Source organism: Sinocyclocheilus grahami, unplaced genomic scaffold (assembly GCF_001515645.1).
Source record: "Sinocyclocheilus grahami isolate Dianchi unplaced genomic scaffold, SAMN03320097.WGS_v1.1 scaffold566.1, whole genome shotgun sequence".
NCBI classification, from domain to species: Eukaryota; Metazoa; Chordata; class Actinopteri; order Cypriniformes; family Cyprinidae; genus Sinocyclocheilus; species Sinocyclocheilus grahami.
In genome coordinates this window covers 228,599-252,110 of record NW_015505745.1, presented here as the reverse complement: position 1 = coordinate 252,110, position 23,512 = coordinate 228,599, and the positions used below count along the sequence as shown (strand labels likewise).

Here is a 23,512-nt window from a genome sequence, read left to right as displayed (position 1 = left end):
TCAGATATTTAGATGCGTTTAGCACATTAAAGGGGTCATATGATGCTCTTTTAAAGATCATTATTTGGTGTAACAGAATATGTTGACATGCTTTAATGTTCAAAAAACACATTATTTTTCAAATGGGGTCATATGATGCTTTTTTAAAGATCATTATTTTGTGTATTTGGTGTAACAGAATATGTTGACATGCTTTAATGTTCAAAAAACACATTATTTTTCAAATACTGTACATTATTGTAGGTCATCTATGCCCCGCCTCTCTCAAACGCTTCGGTTTCTACAAAGTCCCTCCTTCCGACAAGCGCAGTCTGCTCTGATTGGCCAGCTGACCCAATGCATTGTGATTGGCCGAACACCGCAAGCACTCGTCGCAAATGTATTACCTTACCATAATCGCGAGCTTCATCTTTCAAAATAAATGTAAATACAGAGCCCGAAAGGAGAACAGAGTCGCGTGACAGACACAGTGATGAATATGTGTTTGCAGTACACAAGCCACGGTTAAGACAGCTGACTCCACTGTGATGCGACCCCCCCTCCCCCTCCCTCTCTCCTCTCCCTCTCTCGCGCTCATTATGCAAATATTTCCACATAGTGAGGTAGATATGTGGGGGCGTGTTAGAATGAGCCATTTTAGGGGGGTGTGGCAGAGTCTTAACTTTGATAAAGAATATCTCTTTGGTTTTGAGACTTTAGTCTTTGCAACTTCAGGGATCTTATCTATGCACAATCAGCTTGTAGCACTCCAAAGAGAAAGGAAAACATGAAATCCCATCATATGACCCCTTTAAATGTTCTACATGATTCATACTAGGTATTGTCGTAATAGTGCATTCTGAACAATACATAAGCATGTCTAAATGTTGAATCAAGATGGTAAGTATGCATGATATCACACCAGTACTAGGCCAAAGAGCAGGTCCCTATTGTTCCCCTCATGACTGAAGGTGCTTATGGATGAATCCATCTCATGGCCCCATTGTTTACAATGGCACGATGGTCGCCACAATTTAGCCGGTTTTATGGAGAGGAAATGGTTTGTGTTGCAATGAATAATGGTTTAAAAAATCATGAGGTGCTAATAAAATCAAAGCATAGGCTAATATATATATATATATATATATATATATATATAATACTAAAGTAATCGGCGTAAAGCTAGAATTGAGGTGTAGGCACATTCCTATCTTTCTAAAAATGGCCTCCATTAATCATAATTTCGCTTATATTGACGCGTCAGTTGTAAATAAACGAGTCTCAATGCCGTTGTTGTTCAGCTGTTTTCATGGTGCGCCATTTAATGCGCATTTCATTGGACTTCTCAAGTAAACATTATGGTTACCTGTACTGCTCTGTTGATATAATTTAACAGTCCCGTCTTTCCGGATCCTCACATCTCCAGGACCCGCAATCCGTCCAGGTGGACTCCCACCTGTCTCTTTCCGTCTCTGTTTTTGAGTTAACCACCTGCAACACTGATAACACACGGCCCAGGCTTGCTCCTCATTGATCGGCTGACTGTACAGAGTTAAAATCTCTTCCAAACACAATTCATCTTCCCCGTCCGTACAATCCATGCTGATGTCTTCGGGTTTCGCCCCATCTCCGGGATCCTGGAGAGCCGACGGTGAGATTAGCATTCCTTCATCAGTCATTCTTCTTCTCCGGGCTCCCCGAGAGCAGGAGAGACCGTGTTAGGGTGATGAAGAAGAGACAGGAAAGGTCTGTTTACGTTAGGTCTGTCATCTAGAAGCACGGCGCGCGTGTCGCTACTTCTGTTCTGAGCTCGCGCTGCTGCTGCTGCTGCTGTTCGGCTCGGAGGCGCTCAGACGACTTTTCCGCATGGTCTCAGAGTCAGTCGAGTCCTCAGTCAGTCCTTTGACAATACAAACTATTACAGAACATCTTAATGTTAAATGGCGACTTTTTCCACATTTTATAATAACGATAAGAACTTTAGAATTAGCCTAAATGCGTAGCCTTTCAGAAAATGGTTTGTTTACCATGCTAAAAAAACAAGCTAACACAATTTAGTATAGGCTACATATAGACTACACGTTAAATCTTTATCTAAATTTGTATGAAAACGTTTAATTTAAACGTATCATTTAAATGTTAACCTGTTAAATGTAAAACTAGTTGGTATGCAAATATGAGTGGTACCGGTCAAATGGCCTGTGCTAAATTTATAGGCTATAGACATTTAGTCTTAGATTGCCCAGTTAAAGCCGATTAGTAAATAATTCGGCTACTGCACCCCTTTCTATATAAAAAGTTGTCAACTCAAAACTGCAAACTAAATTGAGGATTTAATGTAGGCTACATAGGGGAGACACAGGGAGGGGCCCTATTGGCTTAACCAATTAAAAATGAGTGAAAGCTATGTAATTGAAATGTTAAAAACAAAAAAGGATCTTTGAGGTTGTAAAGTAAAATAGGCATGTCTGTCTTATAATTTGATTTGCACTCTTGCTAATGGATAGTATATAACCAAACTGGTAAAATCTTAAACAGCAGGTTCTCTTGTTTAAGTTAATATAGGCTCCTGTATAATATCCATACAAGCTTTTTTTCTGTATGTTAAATAAGTTAAATATTTCTATAATAAATAGAGCTATTCACTATTTTAGACTGTCTATTCTTAGTGTCTATTTTATGATGCAGCCTTAAGGTTTGGTAAAACCGTGCACAGGTAATGTCTCAATTTTTAAAAATGTGCTTTTTCCCCTACATTAAATGTTTCATATTAATGTCACAGTGAATGTCTAAAACACAATAGTTCGTTTATTATGTAATGTGAGATAAACTGCTCCATCTAGTGGTTCCAGAGATTTTACAGCATTTAGCTGACCATATTAAAGGGGTCATATGATTCTGCTAAAATGAACATTATTTTGTGTATTTGGTGCAGCAGAAATGTTTTTGTAACCTTGGCCAGATCTGTGCCTTGCCACAATTCTGTCTCTGAGCTCTTCAGGCAGTTCCTTTGACCTCATGATTCTCATTTGCTCTGACATGCACTGTGAGCTGTAAGGTCTTATATAGACAGGTGTGTGGCTTTCCTAATCAAGTCCAATCAGTTTAATCAAACACAGCTGGACTCAAATGAAGGTGTAGAACCATCTCAAGGATGATCAGAAGAAATGGACAGCACCTGAGTTAAATATATGAGTGTCACAGCAAAGGGTCTGAATACTTAGGACCGTGTGATATTTCAGTTTTTCTTTTTTAATAAATCTGCAAAAATGTCAACAATTCTGTGTTTTTCTGTCAATATGGGGTGCTGTGTGTACATTAATGAGGAAAAAAATTAACTTAAATGATTTTAGCAAATGGCTGCAATATAACAAAGAGTGAAAAATGTAAGGGGGTCTGAATACTTTCCGTACCCACTGTAAGTAGTTGTGAGCGATAATAACTCCTATATGCAACACTATGAACATGTGCTTTGCTCAGTAACTCCTATGAGGAAATCAGTGTTGACTAAAAATCTATATATTTGCCATGCTGATGATCAGATGCATCTTTTTAACCCATTTTTGCAACAAAACTTCAGCAAAGCATAATATTTATATAAGTGTGCATTAATAGGATATCATCTCTTATGAAGCTCTATTTCTCTTTACAGCTTATGGTTTCCTATATCACTGAACTCCTCTGGGTTTCAGAGTGTATCCTCCGCACCGTATCAGACAAAGATGTTTTCCCCCCCTCATGGGTGAGCAGCAGCATTAGATGAAACCCCTTCAGAATGAGCACTTTCCTCTGATCAGATGCATCTTTTTAACCCATTTTTGCAACAAAACTTCAGCAAAGCATAATATTTCTATAAGTGTGCATTAATAGGATATCATCTCTTATGAAGCTCTATTTCTCTTTACAGCTTATGGTTTCCTATATCACTGAACTCCTCTGGGTTTCAGAGTGTATCCTCCGCACCGTATCAGACAAAGATGTTTTTCCCCCCTCATGGCTCCCCTGGGTGAGCAGCAGCATTAGATGAAACCCCTTCAGAATGAGCACTTTCCTTTTTGTGCGTTGTGTGTTTTGAGTCACTTATGTGCTGTAAAACACAAACAAGCCGTCACCATATATCGAATGAAAATCAGACTTAATGTTATTCGAACATTGACACAGCTGTTCTTTCAGTCTGCTATGTCTCGACATTGTCAAAACCCTGAAGCTTGAAGAATTATGCATGAGACCTTTAAAAGTGTAATATTTCATAAATAGCTGGCAGCTTTATATTCAGTGACTGAAACCTCATGATGACTGCAGGATGTTTTTTGACGGTTTGCGCAGGTGCTGGAAGTCAAAACCTGCTTTCCACATTGAGTGCCTGCATTAACCATCTGTCTGCCTCCGTCTCCACAGGATCTGGCCTTCATGCCTCTACCTGAGGAGGAAGTGACAATCATATTTCACAAAAAGCTTCTTTTCGCCTAATTAAAAACTATTTTAAGACTAAAAGGCATTTCAGAAGAGAATAATCAAGCCAAACAAACTTTGATTTGAATTCAGAACAAGCTCTATAAAACCTCAGCATCTTAAAGCTACAGACTTTTGCATTTAAATCAGATAAACAGCCTATAGCCTATTTTCAACCGTATGTGTATGCATTTTATAACCTATTACTTTTAGCAAAAACAGCATATACCTGATAGTTTTGCATTGTCTTTAATAAGATGGCTAGATTCTCCACGCACGTTGGGGATTTCAGCATCAGTATTGGTAAGCCACGTCGATTCGGTCTCTCTGGTCCAGCTCTCATGATATCGCGGTTCAATAGCATCTGCTCGAGTCCCACCGCAGCCCATTGAAATAAGATGGAGCGCTGCATGCGCTGTGAAATGCTGCAGACGAGCGCGCGCGTGCGTGCGTGTATGCTCTGGTCCCACGCGCAGCTGTGAGTGAATGAGAGCACCTCGTGCATTTGCCAAACTTGAGATTTGTCATCCTTTAGGTCATCAGTTTATTGCGATACTGTGTGGAGGCGATTTGCGCCAAAACAAACGAGAGAGGAATACGTTTACGTTTTAGACGCATGTTTTAGCACCAAAAACGTGTTCAAATAAAACTTTATATTTTATAGGTCTACATTATAAAGCACACACATAGGCTACACACAGGAGTGATGAGAGTGCTTCTGTTTTGTATTTTCCTATTTAATACAAGATTTTTCATATATTATAAATCAGTCAAGTTATCAAAAATAATTTCTATAGGCAATTTCAATATATTTATTTCAGTGTATATATACCTTTTTTGTACAGACGTTTTGTTGGGGTCAAATAGAATAACCCTAAAAACGTCTTGATATTAATAATGACTAAAAAATATATATTTGTAAAAAAAAAATAATAATAATATATATATATATATATATTATGTAGGTTTATTGCATGTAGATATAAAATATGTTAGTACATTCAGCCTGATGTTATTTTATCATGAAAAAGAGGAATTAAAAAAATAATTAAATCAAAACTATGAAAACGCACACAAATTCTAACATATTTTAAAATATATCTCTTTTTAAATTAATATTGATTTTATATTGGACATCCTTATTTGCCCTTGAATTCATGTTTCATAAAAGTACCCTGGTATTACTGTACAGTGGTGCTGCCATGGTACTTTTTGTAAGGAATCAGAAAGTGATAATTATGATTTGTTTTAAAGCAGTCATCTCCTTCCAATAATTCTGCAGAATCAGTGCATATATAGTCATTTGAATAAAGGTCCTCACCCCTAACAATAAAACTAAATAAACAAAATTACGTGCTATAATTTTATTGACTTTGATTGGTCTTCACATCCAGCATGTGATCATGTCTTTCACCTTTTCCAACACAAACATACAGTAAATACATTTAATCTCACAGCAGAAGTACAAACACAGACAAACACAAACATAGTGGTTCTCAGCAACACAATTAAATATAATCACTGCATTACCTGCACATGGCACAGAGTAAGCACCAACAGAAAATTAAAAACAGAATGCATAACCATTATGTGCTCAGCGAAAGACGAGTGTTCAGTGTTGGACCACACATGCCCTCGAAGGACAGATTTTAAAACCCCTGAAAAACCTTCATTTGTAAACAAATTAAACCAACTGTGAGATTCTGAGACTTCTTATTAGAAATCGAATCTGATCTGCAGGAATGATGAAGGAATGAGGCAGTGAGAGGGAGGTACTAACAGAGAGGTAAAAAGTAAAGATAAACAGTAAGTGTTTAATAAATTATTGGGTACAGTCTCTGTGAAGCAGGATTGAATGGTGCACTGGAATTTGCATTCTATTTGAACTCAAGGAGGTTGCAGTCGATCTTGTAGTAAACATACGGATAGTACTCTTGCTGGCTGAGATTCAGACCCGGGATGTCCATAGATGCCTAAAACACAACAAAAATGAACAAATCAGCTGTGATGTAGAGATATCTTCAATTAGGCCAGTTTCTTATGCTCACCAAAGCTGCATGTATTTGATCAAAAAATACAATACATACAGTAATATTGCCAAATATTATTAGAATTTCAAAGAACTGTTTTCTATTTGAATATATAATTGAAAATGTACTTTATTCCTGTGATGGCATTTCTGTGGTGAATTTTCATTAGCCATTACTCCAGTCTTTATTGCCCTATGATCCTTCAGAAATCATTATAATTAGCTGATTTGCTGCTTAAAGGGATAGTTCACCAAAAAATGAAAATTCTCAACTTCAAGTTGTTCCAAACCTGTATGAGTTTCTTTATTCTGCTGAACACAAAAAAAATTGTTTGTTAGTTGCTGGTTCCCATTGACTTCCATCGTATTTTTTTCATACTTTGGAAGTCAGTGGCTACCAGCAAATGTTTGGTAACTCAAAATATCTTCTTTTGTGTTCAACAGAAAAAAGAAACGAATACAGGTTTGGGACAACTTGAGGATAATGACAGAATTACCACTTTTGGGTGAACTATCCCTTTAGTTTGATCAATTATTATTGGTGCTCAATTATTAACGGTTCTTATTATTATCAATGCGGTTTAATCATTTTGTGGAAACTGATACATTTTTCAGAATTTTATGATGAATAGACAGTTCAAACGAACAGCATTTATTTGAAATATAAATCTTTTGTAACATTATAAATGTCTTTACTGTCACTTCTGATCAATTTAATGCATCCTTTCTAAATAAAAGTATTAATTGTTTTTATCTTATTTAGCCCAAACATTTGAATGGTAGTGTATCACAAAAACTGCTTTCAACATTGATAATAATACACAAAATGTTTTTGAGCAGCAAATCAGCATATTAGAATGACTTCTGAAGGATCATGTGAGTAATGATGCTGAAAATTCAGCTTTGCCATCACAGGAATAAATTACATTTTTAAATATTTAATATATTTTAAAATGTAATGTATTCTTGTAATGGTAAAGCTGAATAGAAACCAGTTTACCAGATATTTCACATTATTACTGTCTTTACAGTATTTTTGATCAAATAAATGCAGCCTTGGTGAACATAAGAGACTTCTTTTAAAAACATAAACTTGATTATTACTCACATCAATAACAGTAGCACTGCTGTCCAAGTGTTTGTAAAGGTCCTGCAGAACTTCTCTCAGTTTCTTTACATTCTTCCTGTTGGGCTGAAGCAGCATGGCCTGGAAATTGACTGGCAGCCCATACCTGTTAAATACACATATGCAGGTCTTACATCAGACAATCTACATCTATTTATGAAACAGATTCATATGCTTTAAAAAGATTTGTACACACTGTACCTCAAGACTGACTCTGTAAAAACCCGAAGTGCCTTGATGTGTATCCATGTGATGAAAGCCTCACTGAAGTTTACTTTAAGCCAACGCACCAAAGGACCCTGAGGTGCAGAAGCAGATTGACCGTTGTTATCATTACTTATCTTTTCTCGTTCTTATTACTTCAAATGAAGACTAATCAAGGCCCAGGGCCTCTCAAGCTGGCTGTGAGGTTGAGGAGTTTTGAGGTTACTCATCAACAACATTGTGGAGGATTTTATAATGTTCAAAAGTGAATAAAATTTAGTCGGCAGCACGCATACAAATTGCTTTTTCTTGTCAGTGGAGAGGCGAGTCATCTCCTCTTTATCTGCTTTCATCTCCTCTTCATTGTACTGAAAATCACGCACCATGAACCTGAAAATCAGAAACATAGGGTCAAGGCAAGCTTTCCTCTGATTCAGCTGAAAGACATGATGGCATCAGTGAACACTCAAAACACATTGTGAGACATTACAACAATCTTACAGCAGTCTGTCATTCATAATCTGAGAATATATTTACACTGATTCTTGAAGTATGGGACAAAACTGTCTACAGAACTGAAAAACTTCAAATGCACAGAGGTTTTATTTTGGATTAAACAAATACTTTTATTCAGCTAGGACGCATTAAATTGATCAAATGTGCCAATAAAGACAAAAGATTTCTATGTCAAATGAATGCTGTTCTTTTGAACTTTCTATTCATCAAAGAATCCTGAAAAAACTTTATCATGGTGTTTACAAAAAATAAAAACCGGTTTTCAACCGTTAATTTATAATAATAAGAAATGTTTCCTGAGCAGCAAATTATACTGATTTCTGAAGGATCATGTGACACTGAAGACTGGAGTAATGATGCTGACAATTCAGCTTTACCATCACTGGAATAAATTACATTTGAAAATATATTCAAACAAATATTACTGTTTAATATTTGTGAATATATATTTAATATTTGTGTAATACAGTAATATTTGTGAATATATATTCACAATATTACTGTTTTTTTTAACTGTATTTACCAAATTAATGTAGCTTTGGTGAGCATAAGAGACTTCTTTCAAAAACATAAACAAATCTTTTGAACAGTAATACATTCACAAATCTGCCATTCAAATACACTTAAGGAACTGAGACTACAGGAAACAGATTTTCAGCTCCAATTGACAAAATAACAACTACAGACTGTGAAGCTTTAAAGACTTACTTGTTTTCTCTTGCTTTGTGTTTGAAGTCATCAATAGCCTTCCTGAAGAGTGTAACACTAAACAGCCCACTGTCTTGGTCTTCAAATAAAAGCCTAACAGAAGAGCAGATGAAAAATCTGAGTTGAGATCAGTCACTATCACCACCAAAGAGCAGCATTTTCCCTTATTTAACACATATGAGCTTTGAATATTAAAAGCATGAATTCCATTGCAACATGAGGTCTATACTGCGTACTTATTAATGTGAAAAATGTCTAAAAAGCATAACTATTTGAAGGTTATTTCTAACTTCTTTCTCATTAAGATTATAACCGTTTTTCCACTAGCACAGTTTTTCTCCATGTCTGTCAGGCAGGACAGCACTGCCATAGACCTTTTATTCATCTTCCTTAATGCACCGGACAGACAGTTCTTGTCAGGTTCGCGGTTCACAGTTTCATGTTTTGTTCCTTTTTTAATGAGGTATATTCAAAGTCTTGGAAATGTTCTTTGCACTGAATGCAACTTGTCCTTAGTGTTGTTGAATGTCCTTGAAATGTTCCTTGGACTTCACTATGATTTCTTGTAGAGTTGATTACTTCAGATTAACTGAGCACATAAAGGAGTGCACAATGTTTTGGAAAGCATAGTTTCTGTGCAGATGCACATTGCACTGTAATGCCTGTATTTCTGTGTGTCACAGCAATAACAGAAGGGCATGGTTTCCATAGACACTGTCTGCCGAGTTTACATGTCCACCAAAAGCAAAGCGTAATGACGTCAAGCTTTAAATACAGGCGACAGAGTTCATAATTCTATATTTTAGGTGAATTCATTTTAAGATCGTCATTGAATTTTTACTCACTTTGTGGATCTTGGAACCACCATTTCAGAAAGAGTTTCATATGTCTTCTGCCAGTCAGGATAACTCGTCCTTTTTAGGCCATAAAATTGACAAAAACAAGATTTGAAAAGGTAACAACATATAATTTTAAAAAATGTGTTCATTCTGAATTATAGAGATTCACCCAAACATGAAAACTCTGTCATCATTTACTCACACCTTCTGCAGAATGCAAAAGAAGATATTCTGAATATTGTTGGTAAGAAAAAAAGTTATGGCTCCCACTGACTTCCACAGAATGGACAAAAAGTTAAATGGAAAAAGTCAATGGGAACAGAAACTGTTTTCTGACCGACATAATTTAAAATATCTTCTTTTGCAATCTACGGAATAAAGGAACAACACGTGGGTGAGTAAATATTGACAGAATTTTTAATCCGATGAAGAAACATTTTAAAAGCACAAAATACAAAGAAGCACAAATACTTCAGCTTGACTTACTTTGGAACAACTACAAGTAGAGTAATAAGGTATTCAGAGTCCAGAACAAAATCCTCCTTCTTGACTATATCAGCCAAACTCCTAGTCAAAATACTCCCTCTAGTGGGCAAAACATGTTATGATGTTAAAAATGATTAATGTCACACAGAATGTCACAAATAAATTAAGAATATGAAACTCCTCCCACTTACACATTCTTTCTCTCCAGACTCTGCAGGTTTCCCTTTAGGCTATTATAAGCTGAAGCTCTGGCTTTAAGATCATTGTCAATCTGACTCACTTGCTAAGAACAGAGAACCAAAAAAGGAAATTGAATGAAAAATAAATTACACTCCTTGCATTATAAACAATGACAAAATAGTTTAACATGCGTCACCTTGGACATGATCTCTGAGATGTTCTTAAGGGACTGTTTGATCGGATACTTGGCCATATCCCAGTGAAACCGTGTAACATATGTGACCAGATCAACTGTATGGAAACAATTACTCATTATAGATATTTATAATGATATAAAATAAGATTTATGAGTTAATATACTAGGACATTCAACTATGACTGACTACCCTAGTGAAAAAATATTCAATAAAGACAAAAGATTTCTACGTCAAATGAATGCTGTTCTTTTGAACTTTCTATTCATCAAAGAATCCTGAAAAAACTTTATCATGGTGTTTACAAAAAATAAAAACCGGTTTTCAACCGTTAATTTATAATAATAAGAAATGTTTCCTGAGCAGCAAATTATACTGATTTCTGAAGGATCATGTGACACTGAAGACTGGAGTAATGATGCTGACAATTCAGCTCACTCAAAACACATTGTGAGACATTACAACAATCTTACAGCAGTCTGTCATTCATAATCTGAGAATATATTTACACTGATTCTTGAAGTATGGGACAAAACTGTCTACAGAACTGAAAAACTTCAAATGCACAGAGGTTTTATTTTTGGATTAAACAAATACTTTTATTCAGCTAGGACGCATTAAATTGATCAAATGTGCCAATAAAGACAAAAGATTTCTACATGACAAAATAGTTTAACATGCGTCACCTTGGACATGATCTCTGAGATGTTCTTAAGGGACTGTTTGATCGGATACTTGGCCATATCCCAGTGAAACCGTGTAACATATGTGACCAGATCAACTGTATGGAAACAATTACTCATTATAGATATTTATAATGATATAAAATAAGATTTATGAGTTAATATACTAGGACATTCAACTATGACTGACTACCCTAGTGAAAAAATATTTACTAAAATGTATTTGAAATACATTTATTTTGTGCTAAGTATACTACAAATACATTTACATATTTATGTGCTTAATAAAAATACCCTGCAATTGTACTTTTAGTATACTAAACGGGTATACTTAAAGTCTGCTAAATTGGAACAACTCATTTTATGCTTAAAATATCTTGCATTTAAAGACTGTTAATATTATACAGAGATCACACAATCCTTATTTATAGTAATATTAAAACATATTTTAGGCATAATATAGGAAATGTGCATTGTGCAATAAAGAAATACTCCAAATAAATTGTAATTATAATTTTATATCAGTCTTAATTGATATGTCAATAAATATGTTAATCGATTTGAAGTATACTTAATGTGAAATAAATATATTTTAAATAAATTATGGCATAGGTGACCAGATCAACTGTATGGAAACAATTACTCATTATAGATATTTATAATGATATAAAATAAGATTTATGAGTTAATATACTAGGACATTCAACTATGACTGACTACCCTAGTGAAAAAATATTTACTAAAATGTATTTGAAATACATTTATTTTGTGCTAAGTATACTACAAATACATTTACATATTTATGTGCTTAATAAAAATACCCTGCAATTGTACTTTTAGTATACTAAACGGGTATACTTAAAGTCTGCTAAATTGGAACAACTCATTTTATGCTTAAAATATCTTGCATTTAAAGACTGTTAATATTATACAGAGATCACACAATCCTTATTTATAGTAATATTAAAACACATTTTAGGCATAATATAGGAAAGGTGCATTGTGCAATAAAGAAATACTCCAAATAAATTGTAATTATAATTTTATATCAGTCTTAATTGATATGTCAATAAATATGTTAATCGATTTGAAGTATACTTAATGTGAAATAAATATATTTTAAATAAATTATGGCATAGGTTTTTTTTTTTTACTGGGGTAGACTATGGAGGATTACGTCTTTCTCTTTGAAAAATTGTATATAAATGTTAATATGACATTAGTAGCTGTTAAATGTTTATGTGACTGTGATAAGCAAGAGTAGTATTGTTTGCCATCAATATCGTGGTTAGTAAGTATGTATTGAGGATTTGAAGTTCACTTGCCTCCATTGGCCAAAAGATTCTCCTGAACTTTATCTCGACTGTCCTCTAACACATCCGCCATGTACTGGGCCACTTTCCTCACTACGCTGGAAAATAACAGCAATAAATAAATAAATAAAAATAACAGCAGCACATATACGTTTAAATATATTTAGAGAACTTTAACATTACAGAAGCTTAACAACCCCATTAAGGGAAAATTATGGCATAGGTTTTTTTTTTTACTGGGGTAGACTATGGAGGATTACGTCTTTCTCTTTGAAAAATTGTATATAAATGTTAATATGACATTAGTAGCTGTTAAATGTTTATGTGACTGTGATAAGCAAGAGTAGTATTGTTTGCCATCAATATCGTGGTTAGTAAGTATGTATTGAGGATTTGAAGTTCACTTGCCTCCATTGGCCAAAAGATTCTCCTGAACTTTATCTCGACTGTCCTCTAACACATCCGCCATGTACTGGGCCACTTTCCTCACTACGCTGGAAAATAACAGCAATAAATAAATAAATAAAAAGAACAGCAGCACATATACGTTTAAATATATTTAGAGAACTTTAACATTACAGAAGCTTAACAACCCCATTAAGGGCATTTTGGGAACTATGAGACTGTACCAAAAGCAGTGTGTCGTTGATCAAGCACAAAATATAATAATATTAAAAAAAATATCAAATGTATCAAATTTGAAACTGAACACTCTTGTAAAAAAGTCAAATGCAGACATGAAACCTCTCTACGAAAGAGTCCAATTTGGCAAGCTCATCAGACAGCCCTACAAGGACATCCAGAGTCCCCACCTGTTGAGAAACACCACCAAACCTCATTAGACAAATGAGAAATGTCAAAGGTGTGTTGTAAATAAACCAGTGTTTTAACTGAAATAGAAAAGTGCGAGTCCTTTACTTTCAGTTCAGGTATGTTGAACTTGTGGTTAGTGGACAGGTTGGTCTGGCTTGTGGCCATGTTCATCTTGTCCCATGTCTGCTGGCAGGTCTTCTCTCCAGGAGCAGAGATCAGCCAGAACTCTGTCATGATGGCTGCTCAAATAATCACGGAAAGGGTCCTAAAACATAGATCAAATTCTCACACCATATGAGACACTTCAGCCCCCCAAAAACTGTCAAATAAATTACAGAGGTCCTTTCAAGGTTGACCATATGCGCAAATTCACACTTCTCCATTTCACTCCATAAATATGAGCAGTCACGAGTCATCAGCAGATAAAAGCTGTCCTGCTTTTAATCGCGTGTGTAAAAATTGAACACATCATTTTTAATCGTAAGAGTGCACACTGATATGGTTTGCGTATCCGTGATGTGATGGGTTAAATGCGCGTTTTATGTCTGTAAATATTGTATGAGCAGGGTTTACGCCTGTCACGACTATCAAACAGAAATCATTCTTTCGCGATACTTACCGATTGTATAAATCACTTCGGTAAACTACAAACGAATCTGTTAATATTGGAAGTTGTTTTAATAAATCATTGCTGAAAATCCAGTTTAATGAGTCGCTGTTGAAAGCCCTTCGGACAGCATCACACTTCCAGTCAGCTGATCAGAGGCGCTTGTGTTTCGTTCAGCTCACAATGCGTTCAGAATGCGCAATGAGGGTATCCTTCAAATAACGAACATGAATTATAGTAAATCAATATAGTTTTTTAAAGTAAGAGTTTTAAGATATTTTAGCTGCTTTAAGGATTACATTTTTCTTTTTTTTTTTTCTTTTTTACATTTTCAATACAATTTTAAATAAAATATATTTTGTTAAATGCCACAAAACTTGGAGCAGCTTTAAGAAATCTGCAATAGCCTCCCGAGAAGCATAAAAAAAGTTTTGTGAATTTTTTTTTTTTTTTTTATGTCATTACATTGGTTGGAGCATAAGAAACATATGGGGATAAAACATTTTTGATACACACACGATATAAATAAGAGATTGATTGTGTAGTTAGTCCACTGATCTAGGCTATAATCGAGAATATCAGGTTGCTGATGTCTGGGCTTATTTATTTATTTTTAAATGGCATGAGACTCTGTGACTTCCTGCACTTGCTACACGTTATACTTCAGTACAGTAAAAGTACTCAAATGTGGTATTATTCTCATTTTATAATAAATTCAAGACATGACAAACACTAGGGAGATGAAATGGCAGCTGAACTGAGTGATTCTCTGCTTCCATCTACTGATTATAATGGTCATTTCATGTCATTTTCATCTTAAAAGTCTTTGTTTACCACCAGGAGATACATTTTTTGGCACAGTTTTTCATCTTCATAAATAAATAATGTGAATCATTAAAGTGAGTTTTACTGCACAGCTGTAGAGTTAAAAAAAAAATTAGGCTAGAAATATTTTTAAAATTAAATTTTTTTTTATTTTTATATTTAAAAAATGTGCACCATAGACAAACAGCCCTCAGTGGCCTGTAGCACGAAGTGAGATGAACAAACTCAGAGTTTGCTCAAACTAAACATGAACTTACCTGGGTAAAAACTGAAACCAGCTTTGTGCTACAGGGTTAAGGGCAGTGTGTAATTGTTTTGTTTGCGTTTATATATACAGTACTGTGCAAAAGTCTTAGGCCATTAGTATTTTCACCAAAAAAATGTTTTTAAGCCAGTTATTTTTTATATCTTTTGGTGTAGTGTGTCAGTATATCAGTTTACATTTGCAAACATTAATTTTGCCATTAATTGTAATAATCCAGTGAGATATTTGTATGTTTAGGAGTCTGAAAACAGCCAGTGCTCCATCATCCAGTCTGTCTGGAATGACATGAAGATACAGAAAAAACTGAGGCAGACTAAATCCAGAAGAACTCTGGCAACGTCTCTCAAGACACTTCAAGAAGCCTTCCTGCAAAGCTACCTGAAAAACTATGCGCACGTGTAACATAGGACAAAAGCTGTTTTAAACAAAAAGGGTGGTCACACCAAATGTTAATTTGATTTAGTTAATTGAAGTTAATTGATAAATAAAATCCATTTATGACATTATTTTTGAAAGCATCCTCACTTTACAGCAGTTGTACACAAGCGCCTAAAACTTTTCACAGTAGTTTTGTAGCTTAGGTTTCTTGAAGCATCTCGGAGATGTCTGCCACAGTTTTTTTCTGTATCATGTAATCCCAGACACACTGGATGATTGTGAGATCAGATCTCTGTGTGGACCACTGGCTGTGTTCAAACTCCTTGTGCATACAAATATCTCACTGGATTATTACAATCAATGGCAAAGGAATGTTTGCAAGGAATATAAACTGATATTTATGTCATTACATTGGTTGGAGCATAAGAAACATATGGTGATAAAACATTTTTGATACACACACGATATAAATAAGAGATTGATTGTGTAGTTAGTCCACTGATCTAGGCTATAATCGAGAATATCAGGTTGCTGATGTCTGGGCTTATTTATTTATTTTTAAATGGCATGAGACTCTGTGACTTCCTGCACTTGCTACACGTTATACTTCAGTATTTTTTTTTTTTTTATGTCATTACATTGGTTGGAGCATAAGAAACATATGGTGATAAAACATTTTTGATACACACACGATATAAATAAGAGATTGATTGTGTAGTTAGTCCACTGATCTCTAGGCTATAATCGAGAATATCAGGTTGCTGATGTCTGGGCTTATTTATTTATTTTTAAATGGCATGAGACTCTGTGACTTCCTGCACTTGCTACACGTTATACTTCAGTACAGTAAAAGTACTCAAATGTGGTATTATTCTCATTTTATAATAAATTCAAGACATGACAAACACTAGGGAGATGAAATGGCAGCTGAACTGAGTGATTCTCTGCTTCCATCTACTGATTATAATGGTCATTTCATGTCATTTTCATCTTAAAAGTCTTTGTTTACCACCAGGAGATACATTTTTTGGCACAGTTTTTCATCTTCATAAATAAATAATGTGAATCATTAAAGTGAGTTTTACTGCACAGCTGTAGAGTTAAAAAAAAAATTAGGCTAGAAATATTTTTAAAATTAAATTTTTTTTTATTTTTATATTTAAAAAATGTGCACCATAGACAAACAGCCCTCAGTGGCCTGTAGCACGAAGTGAGATGAACAAACTCAGAGTTTGCTCAAACTAAACATGAACTTACCTGGGTAAAAACTGAAACCAGCTTTGTGCTACAGGGTTAAGGGCAGTGTGTAATTGTTTTGTTTGCGTTTATATATACAGTACTGTGCAAAAGTCTTAGGCCATTAGTATTTTCACCAAAAAAATGTTTTTAAGCCAGTTATTTTTTATATCTTTTGGTGTAGTGTGTCAGTATATCAGTTTACATTTGCAAACATTAATTTTGCCATTAATTGTAATAATCCAGTGAGATATTTGTATGTTTAGGAGTCTGAAAACAGCCAGTGCTCCATCATCCAGTCTGTCTGGAATGACATGAAGATACAGAAAAAACTGAGGCAGACTAAATCCAGAAGAACTCTGGCAACGTCTCTCAAGACACTTCAAGAAGCCTTCCTGCAAAGCTACCTGAAAAACTATGCGCACGTGTAACATAGGACAAAAGCTGTTTTAAACAAAAAGGGTGGTCACACCAAATGTTAATTTGATTTAGTTAATTGAAGTTAATTGATAAATAAAATCCATTTATGACATTATTTTTGAAAGCATCCTCACTTTACAGCAGTTGTACACAAGCGCCTAAAACTTTTCACAGTAGTTTTGTAGCTTAGGTTTCTTGAAGCATCTCGGAGATGTCTGCCACAGTTTTTTTCTGTATCATGTAATCCCAGACACACTGGATGATTGTGAGATCAGATCTCTGTGTGGACCACTGGCTGTGTTCAAACTCCTTGTGCATACAAATATCTCACTGGATTATTACAATCAATGGCAAAGGAATGTTTGCAAGGAATATAAACTGATATTTCCTACTGACACACTACAGCAAAAGATATAAAAATAACTGGCTTAAACTATTTTTTGTTGGTGAAAATACTAATGGCCTAAGACTTTTGTACACAGTGCTGTATATATATATATATATATATATATACATTTTCATGTATTATAAAATGCATACATTTATACAAGTAACTTAAACAAGATCTTAATAAAGAGTCCTTCAAGTTTAGGCTCTACAAGAAAAACAGATGACAGTAACATGTTATTGTTCAGAGGACAAAATCCACTCCAGTGTGATTCTCCGAAAGGAATTTGCTAATGAATCTAAGATAAGAACATAATTCTTTCACGAGTCCTCTGATGTCCACCGCTATCCGAATCCTACTAAGCGAAAGGATGAGCTCATGAATATTAATCAGAGTTGGCTGACGTTCCTTGGAAATCCTGCCCAGAACGACCAGTCTCGAGCCAGGTCTCGAGCCGTAGCCACTCAGTAGAGCTGGTACTTTAGGCCCCGCCCCGTGTTCTCTAAACAGAGCGCTTCGCCCGCCCGCCCGCCTTCCTCCAGCAGCGACCATTTCTTCCTGTGAGACAGACAGCAGCGCTCTCGTGTTCGGCCGAGCCCTCTTCACACAGGCATATGGCGCATACAGCCTCCTTTCTTTCTTCTAGTTGTGTCCCCACCACTCTTTGAAAATTCCGCCGAAAAAGAGAAGACGATTTTCCAAATCATTCAGGCCGTTATCTCACGTAAGTACCGCGTTTGTTGGTGTTTTTAGTCTTCATCCCGGAAAACACGCCGTCCGCTGTAAGGAGCCGTGACACAACATGGCGGTTGCTTGTAGTCGCGCTTATACGGGCAACAGCAGTGCTCCGTGAAGGACAACGAGAAATAGAGTTCAAACTCACAGATTATTAGGATTAACTGTGTTTATTTATATAAATCATTAGTTGTCGGAGCATGGCGGGTTTGGGTGGCTGAATAGTGAGTTGGTTCAGTGGACAAACCCAGGCGCTTACGACATGTGCTGGCAGGTTATTGAGTAACGAGCGTTACACATTAAATATAAATACTGATTTACTGTGCTCTAATATCAGATGAGACATGCATATATATGGTAATACGATTGCTAACACTAGTTAGGTGTGTTTAAAATGTTGTTTTCCTAAGAAACGTTTTGCTAACATTAAGTTACCTCACACCAAAACACAAGTCACTTACATGCTTATTATAACGTTACCATAATAACGAAACAATAGTTTGAAAAATATCTATTTTTAATAGAACGGTTTATTGAACCTTTAAGCAAAGTGTAAAACAAAATCTTTACGGTTTTTTTATTTGCTATATATCAGGATGTTAAGACCCATGTTGTATGATATAGTGAGAATTTGGAGATCAAACAAGAGGAGGAAAAAACACCCCACTGATGATGTTGGGTCACATTTGATACTCATATTTTAACATGAATTTTCTAAAAGAGGATCAATTGGCTTTAGTCCATTCATTGTTCATCCTCTGATGTTACTAACAATATAAACGTTATTTTTACCTTATCAAAATCATTAAAGATTTCACAGCAAAAACACGTGTACCATTTACTTGCTAAAAAAGTATGGACAAAGCATGTAGAATGTTGATCTTTTAGAGGCCTTAGAAATTCATGTTCCAAATAATATTCTACATTAGACTTTATAGGGTTAAGGTGGTGTCCACATTAAGAAACAAACACCATGACCTCTGATAAATGTTCAACGAGTTACTTCATTTATTGACCCCATGTGGTAAGATAAAGATAAGACAGTGTTGTTTAATGCTTAAAAATGAGAACACGGAGTATCTGATCGCCAGGTCTGTTTAACTAGTCAAGTACAAAGTACAGCTGTAAATAAGTGGTCACTTAATAAAATCATTGTAGCCTACAAATAAAGTGATGCTGAAGACGTATAATGTACCCGTATCAAGAAAACTGGTTGTGTGTCTGTCAAGAGTTATTTTGGAAATTTACCAACCTGTCTGACTACATTTCTGTGCTATATAAGTTTATTTTATCCATCAGCTGCTCTTGTAAATCAAATATTTATGTATACACCTGTTTTTGTGACTCCACAGGGCTCCCCACTCTCTCTGCGAGTGTATAAGCGCTACCCAGAAGGCCTAGGGGAGGCCCTCTACCGCGAGCAGTTCGACTTCAACGCTGAGCCGCCTTGGGATCCTAGTTGATAGCGGGAGAGGACCATCTCCCACGTTGTCCATGTGAGTCTATAAATATTGGACACATCCCTCCTGAAGTATCGTTTAGAGACAATTACATAATAATATGATTTATTTAATTACACATGAAATCTGTGTCTGCACTTACCCAACTGTAGTGGATAGTTTTTGGTTTTACATAACACTATTTATGGCTTATATGTAATAACTTTGTCCCCCGCTCATACTGCACAAATCCATTGTTAATACCATCAAATGCTTCATTGTGCTTCAAAGCCACAGGGATTTATCTTGATTGGGTCGGAGTAAAAAAAAGTAGCCTGTAGGCCACATTCTTGAAGCCTGTGTGTTGTCGTCATCTCTAAAGATGGACTCATGTGATGCCTTCTCTAGTTATGTGATTCATTTTCCCTGCCTCTAGTATTTATTAGCCTCATAGAAACCCAATTTAGATCAGTGATAGCCTTACAGTGACTTTGACCTTCCTGTTCAAAGTTTGCTTATAAAACACTATTTTGAAATATGTGGGTTGGTGTTGTTGTACGCCTTGATGTAAAGTTTTGTGTGAAAACATAATGATATTTGTATGTTATGAAAGTTGTTATGAAACTACTATGCTATGGTTTCTTCTGAACAGTTTGTTGCATACCCAGAATACCCCAGCGGCTCAGTAAACTCTCTATGATTGTCGGATTTGCGGAATACGGTTGAGATGAAAGGATTCGTTGATGCACCAAACTACTTAATTGAACTACTTGAGTTAGGAACGACCCTTGACGATGTTATCGACAACCACGTCTATGAGCAAAATCTTGTGAGTTCAGAAAATCAGTCTCCAAGTAAATGTCTGACTGCATTATGAACATCTGTTTTAGTAAACAAATGGAACAAGTTTCTGTCTTTTTCATTGATTGATCTGATTTTGTTTGTCAGGCTGAAAAGAATGCATTTGTTGTGGCAGACCTTGGGGCCCTAATGCGACAGCATGTTCTGTGGAAGACCACTATGCCTCTCGTTCGACCCTTCTACCCAGTCAGCTGTAACAGCAGCCCTGTAGTCATTGAAGTCCTGTCTGCTCTTGGCGTTGGTTTTGTCTGTGCAAATAAGGTAAAACATTTTTTTTTAATTCTTACCTGTAGATATTAGAAAGATCTCGAAGCATGTATTTTGAAAGCACACCATCTAATAGAAATGTTAACTTCTTTCAGGCTGAAACCACATTGGTACTCAATCATGATGTCCCTCCTGAGAACATCATCCTGTCTGGAGTTTGCAAGCAGCTTTCACTCATTAAACACGCGGCCAAGACCGGCATTAACTATCTGGTGTGTGAAAACGAGGCAGAGCTTCGCAAAATTGCCCGTGCCCATCCTGAGGCTAAGTAAGTCCTTAAAGCATATCATATGTGTAATGTACATTAAATTAAAATGTGTCTATGTATATTTTATATATGTCAATACAATTATCTTTAAGAAATTAATACTTTCATTCAAACATTATATTGTTTTCAACTTGGTAATAAGAAATGTTTCAAATCAGCATATTAGAATGATTCCAGAAGGATCATGTGGCACTGATAATATATTAAAATAGACAACCGTTTTTAATTTATAATACTTTAAACTGTTTTTACTGTAAAAAAACATTTAAAAAAATCTTACCAACCCAAAACTTTTGAATGGTTATATATATATATATATAATTTATTTGATATTGTATTATATGTGACCCGTGCTGGCAAAATTTATCGAAATGCGCACAGACTAATTTTGAGCTACAGGCACAAAAGTGAAAAATGTCAATTTTGCTTGCATTTGAAGTTTTCACAAAAATGAGATCATTAAGCCCTTGTCTAGCGATCCGAATGTTCCAGATAGTAATTAAACATAAAATTGTCTTTATTTGTATGTTTTCTGAGAGGTGTACCTATCTCTCTGCTCGCTTCTTGACGACTGGTGCTTCCTCTCAGCACAAGTTTAACATTGTAAACTGCAGCATTCCAGCTTTGTGAAAATTCATAGCAAATTCTCGATGGCATGAGTCTGAACCAGTGAAATGTGATGTTCAAACCCATGCTGATGTAAACAAAACGATCACGCTGACTGACACATCTGAAGTGTGCACATAAAGACTGTCTGTCTCATTAAAGTTAATATAACAATTAAAGACAAGAGGAAATCGCTCGCTGCTCTTGTTTGAACTGCTTTTGTAGTTTTAATAATCCGTTTATTTGTAATGAATACACTAAAGTGATTTTTACATTTGATTAGCCTATTTGTTTTTCTTACTTGAATGCTTCTATTTAGATGTAAGATGAAAAAGGCACTATTTAATTTATTTATTTCTTGTATTATAATTGTTTTACTGTTTATTTGCATTTTTGTTCTAATTATTAATAACAAAGATAAAATAAAAAATAGCTATTTGTGATTATTAAAATAGTAATTAAGAAAAGAAGTGGAGGAGAAGATGCAACGTTGCAGGTGATTTTGTTTTGGAACCTTCAGAAAACTTGAACTCGATTTTTCTAAAAATTGTCTTTGCTGACTCTATGGACTTCAAACAGGTGTAGCTCATTCATTTTTTGGTTGATTCCAATAAATCATACATCAGGCCAGCACAGGTCACATTTGATTTATTTATAATAAATGTTTATTATATATTTATGTAATTCTCTTTCTGCACTTTTCTTGTCTTAACAGGCTTTTGCTTCAAGTCTCTACTGAAGCACAGGTTGAGGAGGCAAGTCTGACCATTGGTTGCTCCCTAAAGAGCTGTAGACACCTTCTGGAAATGGCCAAGGAGTTGAGTGTGAATGTGGTTGGAGTCACGTAAGTCAAGTGATTTGGTCACCGCTAATCTGCTGTGGCTCACTTTGTCTTAAGAGTTTTTAGAAAGTGGGACTTTTTTTTGTTTGTCAGGTTCCAGGTACCAGCATCATGCAGAGATCCCCAAGCATACACCCATGCACTGTCAGACGCCCGCTGCATCTTTGACATGGCAGTGAGTAGTCGTACGAATATTAGATTTATCTGTAAATTTCATGTATCTGTTGGAGTGCTGAGTCTTTCTTGTTACTACAGAAGGAACTTGGCTTTGACATGAAGATCCTGGATATTGGTGGAGGATTCAGTGGTTCTGAGTTTCAGTTGAAACAGGTACGGCAAGTATATGTCTCATTTGTTTTTCTTTTTTGAATATCATCCGCTTACTCAAAGCTTTTCTTTCATTTCTCTTTGATCAGGTACATTCGATCGTCAGACCCCTGCTGGAGGCTTATTTCCCCTCAGTGTCTGGAGTGAGCGTCATTGCTGAACCAGGACATTTCTTTGTGTTTTCCTCCTTCACTCTGGCTGTCAATGTTATTGGCAAAAAAGCAGTATACCAGGATCTCCATTGCAGCACACATGGTGAGTCCAATCATATTTGCCCTTTAAGGTATTTTTGATGAAATCCGAGAGCTTTCTGACCCTGCATAGACAGCATCACAACTGAAACGTTTTATGGCCCAGAAAGGTAGTAAGGACATTGTCGTGTGCATTCCTCTGCTTGTAAACAAGTCTCAGCGCATGCGCGTTCTACGTCAGAACGCCGGCTCCTGCTTCAGCGGCATCATCACACATGCATCATGGCACTCTCATGAATGGCAGCGGAGACTGACCCGGAAGAGAAGAAATCGTTG

General features: G+C 35.6%; 4 protein-coding genes across 6 annotated transcripts in view; 1 reads left to right on the top strand and 3 right to left on the bottom strand.

Annotated features, from left to right (window-relative positions):
- spire1a (spire-type actin nucleation factor 1a) overlaps nt 1–1,861 on the bottom strand; it is a 59,116-nt gene extending 57,255 nt beyond the window's left edge. The window contains exon 1 of one of the 3 annotated variants that reach the window (XM_016239490.1): nt 1,346–1,861. In XM_016239490.1, the coding sequence (XP_016094976.1) occupies nt 1,346–1,658 (313 nt within the window). In that variant the 5' untranslated portion in view covers nt 1,659–1,861. The remainder of the gene's footprint in view (nt 1–1,345) is intronic. The other 2 variants (XM_016239491.1, XM_016239492.1) reach the window with 2 other exon arrangements.
- A 2,109-nt stretch (nt 1,862–3,970) lies between these two features.
- LOC107556362 (brain and acute leukemia cytoplasmic protein-like) lies at nt 3,971–4,843 on the bottom strand. The gene is made up of 3 exons (XM_016239458.1): nt 4,661–4,843; nt 4,266–4,399; nt 3,971–4,066 (listed from the first exon to the last, which is right to left on the bottom strand). Exons 1-3 carry the CDS (start codon nt 4,818–4,820, stop codon nt 3,971–3,973), a joined length of 390 nt encoding a protein of 129 aa, XP_016094944.1. The 5' UTR covers nt 4,821–4,843.
- Nucleotides 4,844–5,780: 937 nt separating this feature from the next.
- On the bottom strand, nt 5,781–14,316 carry LOC107556386 (V-type proton ATPase subunit C 1-B). The gene is made up of 13 exons (XM_016239489.1): nt 14,142–14,316; nt 13,628–13,787; nt 13,454–13,521; nt 13,118–13,203; nt 11,400–11,494; nt 10,531–10,622; nt 10,340–10,438; nt 9,860–9,928; nt 9,015–9,107; nt 8,087–8,180; nt 7,788–7,885; nt 7,569–7,692; nt 5,781–6,404 (listed from the first exon to the last, which is right to left on the bottom strand). Exons 2-13 carry the CDS (start codon nt 13,754–13,756, stop codon nt 6,309–6,311), a joined length of 1,143 nt encoding a protein of 380 aa, XP_016094975.1. The 5' UTR covers nt 13,757–13,787; nt 14,142–14,316; the 3' UTR covers nt 5,781–6,308.
- A 3,824-nt stretch (nt 14,317–18,140) lies between these two features.
- On the top strand, nt 18,141–23,490 carry LOC107556351 (antizyme inhibitor 1-like). Its single transcript, XM_016239447.1, has 10 exons — nt 18,141–18,365; nt 19,729–19,872; nt 20,468–20,644; nt 20,764–20,937; nt 21,039–21,211; nt 22,533–22,661; nt 22,752–22,833; nt 22,914–22,988; nt 23,075–23,268; nt 23,391–23,490. Exons 3-10 carry the CDS (start codon nt 20,543–20,545, stop codon nt 23,488–23,490), a joined length of 1,029 nt encoding a protein of 342 aa, XP_016094933.1. The 5' UTR covers nt 18,141–18,365; nt 19,729–19,872; nt 20,468–20,542.
- Nucleotides 23,491–23,512: the final 22 nt, after the last annotated feature.

Coding starts and splice junctions, on each gene's coding strand:
- LOC107556362 (XM_016239458.1), bottom strand. CDS start 4,820: ATGGGCTGCGGTGGGACTCGAGCAGATGCTATTGAACCGCGATATCAT. Junction 4,400..4,660: donor AGACAATGCAAAACTATCAG/GTATATGCTGTT, acceptor CTTCCTCCTCAG/GTAGAGGCATGAAGGCCAGA. Junction 4,067..4,265: donor CATCCTGCAGTCATCATGAG/GTTTCAGTCACT, acceptor TGTGTTTTACAG/CACATAAGTGACTCAAAACA.
- LOC107556386 (XM_016239489.1), bottom strand. CDS start 13,756: ATGACAGAGTTCTGGCTGATCTCTGCTCCTGGAGAGAAGACCTGCCAG. Junction 10,623..11,399: donor TCTCAGAGATCATGTCCAAG/GTGACGCATGTT, acceptor CTCTGTTCTTAG/CAAGTGAGTCAGATTGACAA. Junction 7,886..8,086: donor CTGACAAGAAAAAGCAATTT/GTATGCGTGCTG, acceptor TCTGCACCTCAG/GGTCCTTTGGTGCGTTGGCT.
- LOC107556351 (XM_016239447.1), top strand. CDS start 20,543: ATGAAAGGATTCGTTGATGCACCAAACTACTTAATTGAACTACTTGAG. Junction 20,645..20,763: donor ACGTCTATGAGCAAAATCTT/GTGAGTTCAGAA, acceptor TTTGTTTGTCAG/GCTGAAAAGAATGCATTTGT. Junction 22,662..22,751: donor GTGAATGTGGTTGGAGTCAC/GTAAGTCAAGTG, acceptor TTTGTTTGTCAG/GTTCCAGGTACCAGCATCAT.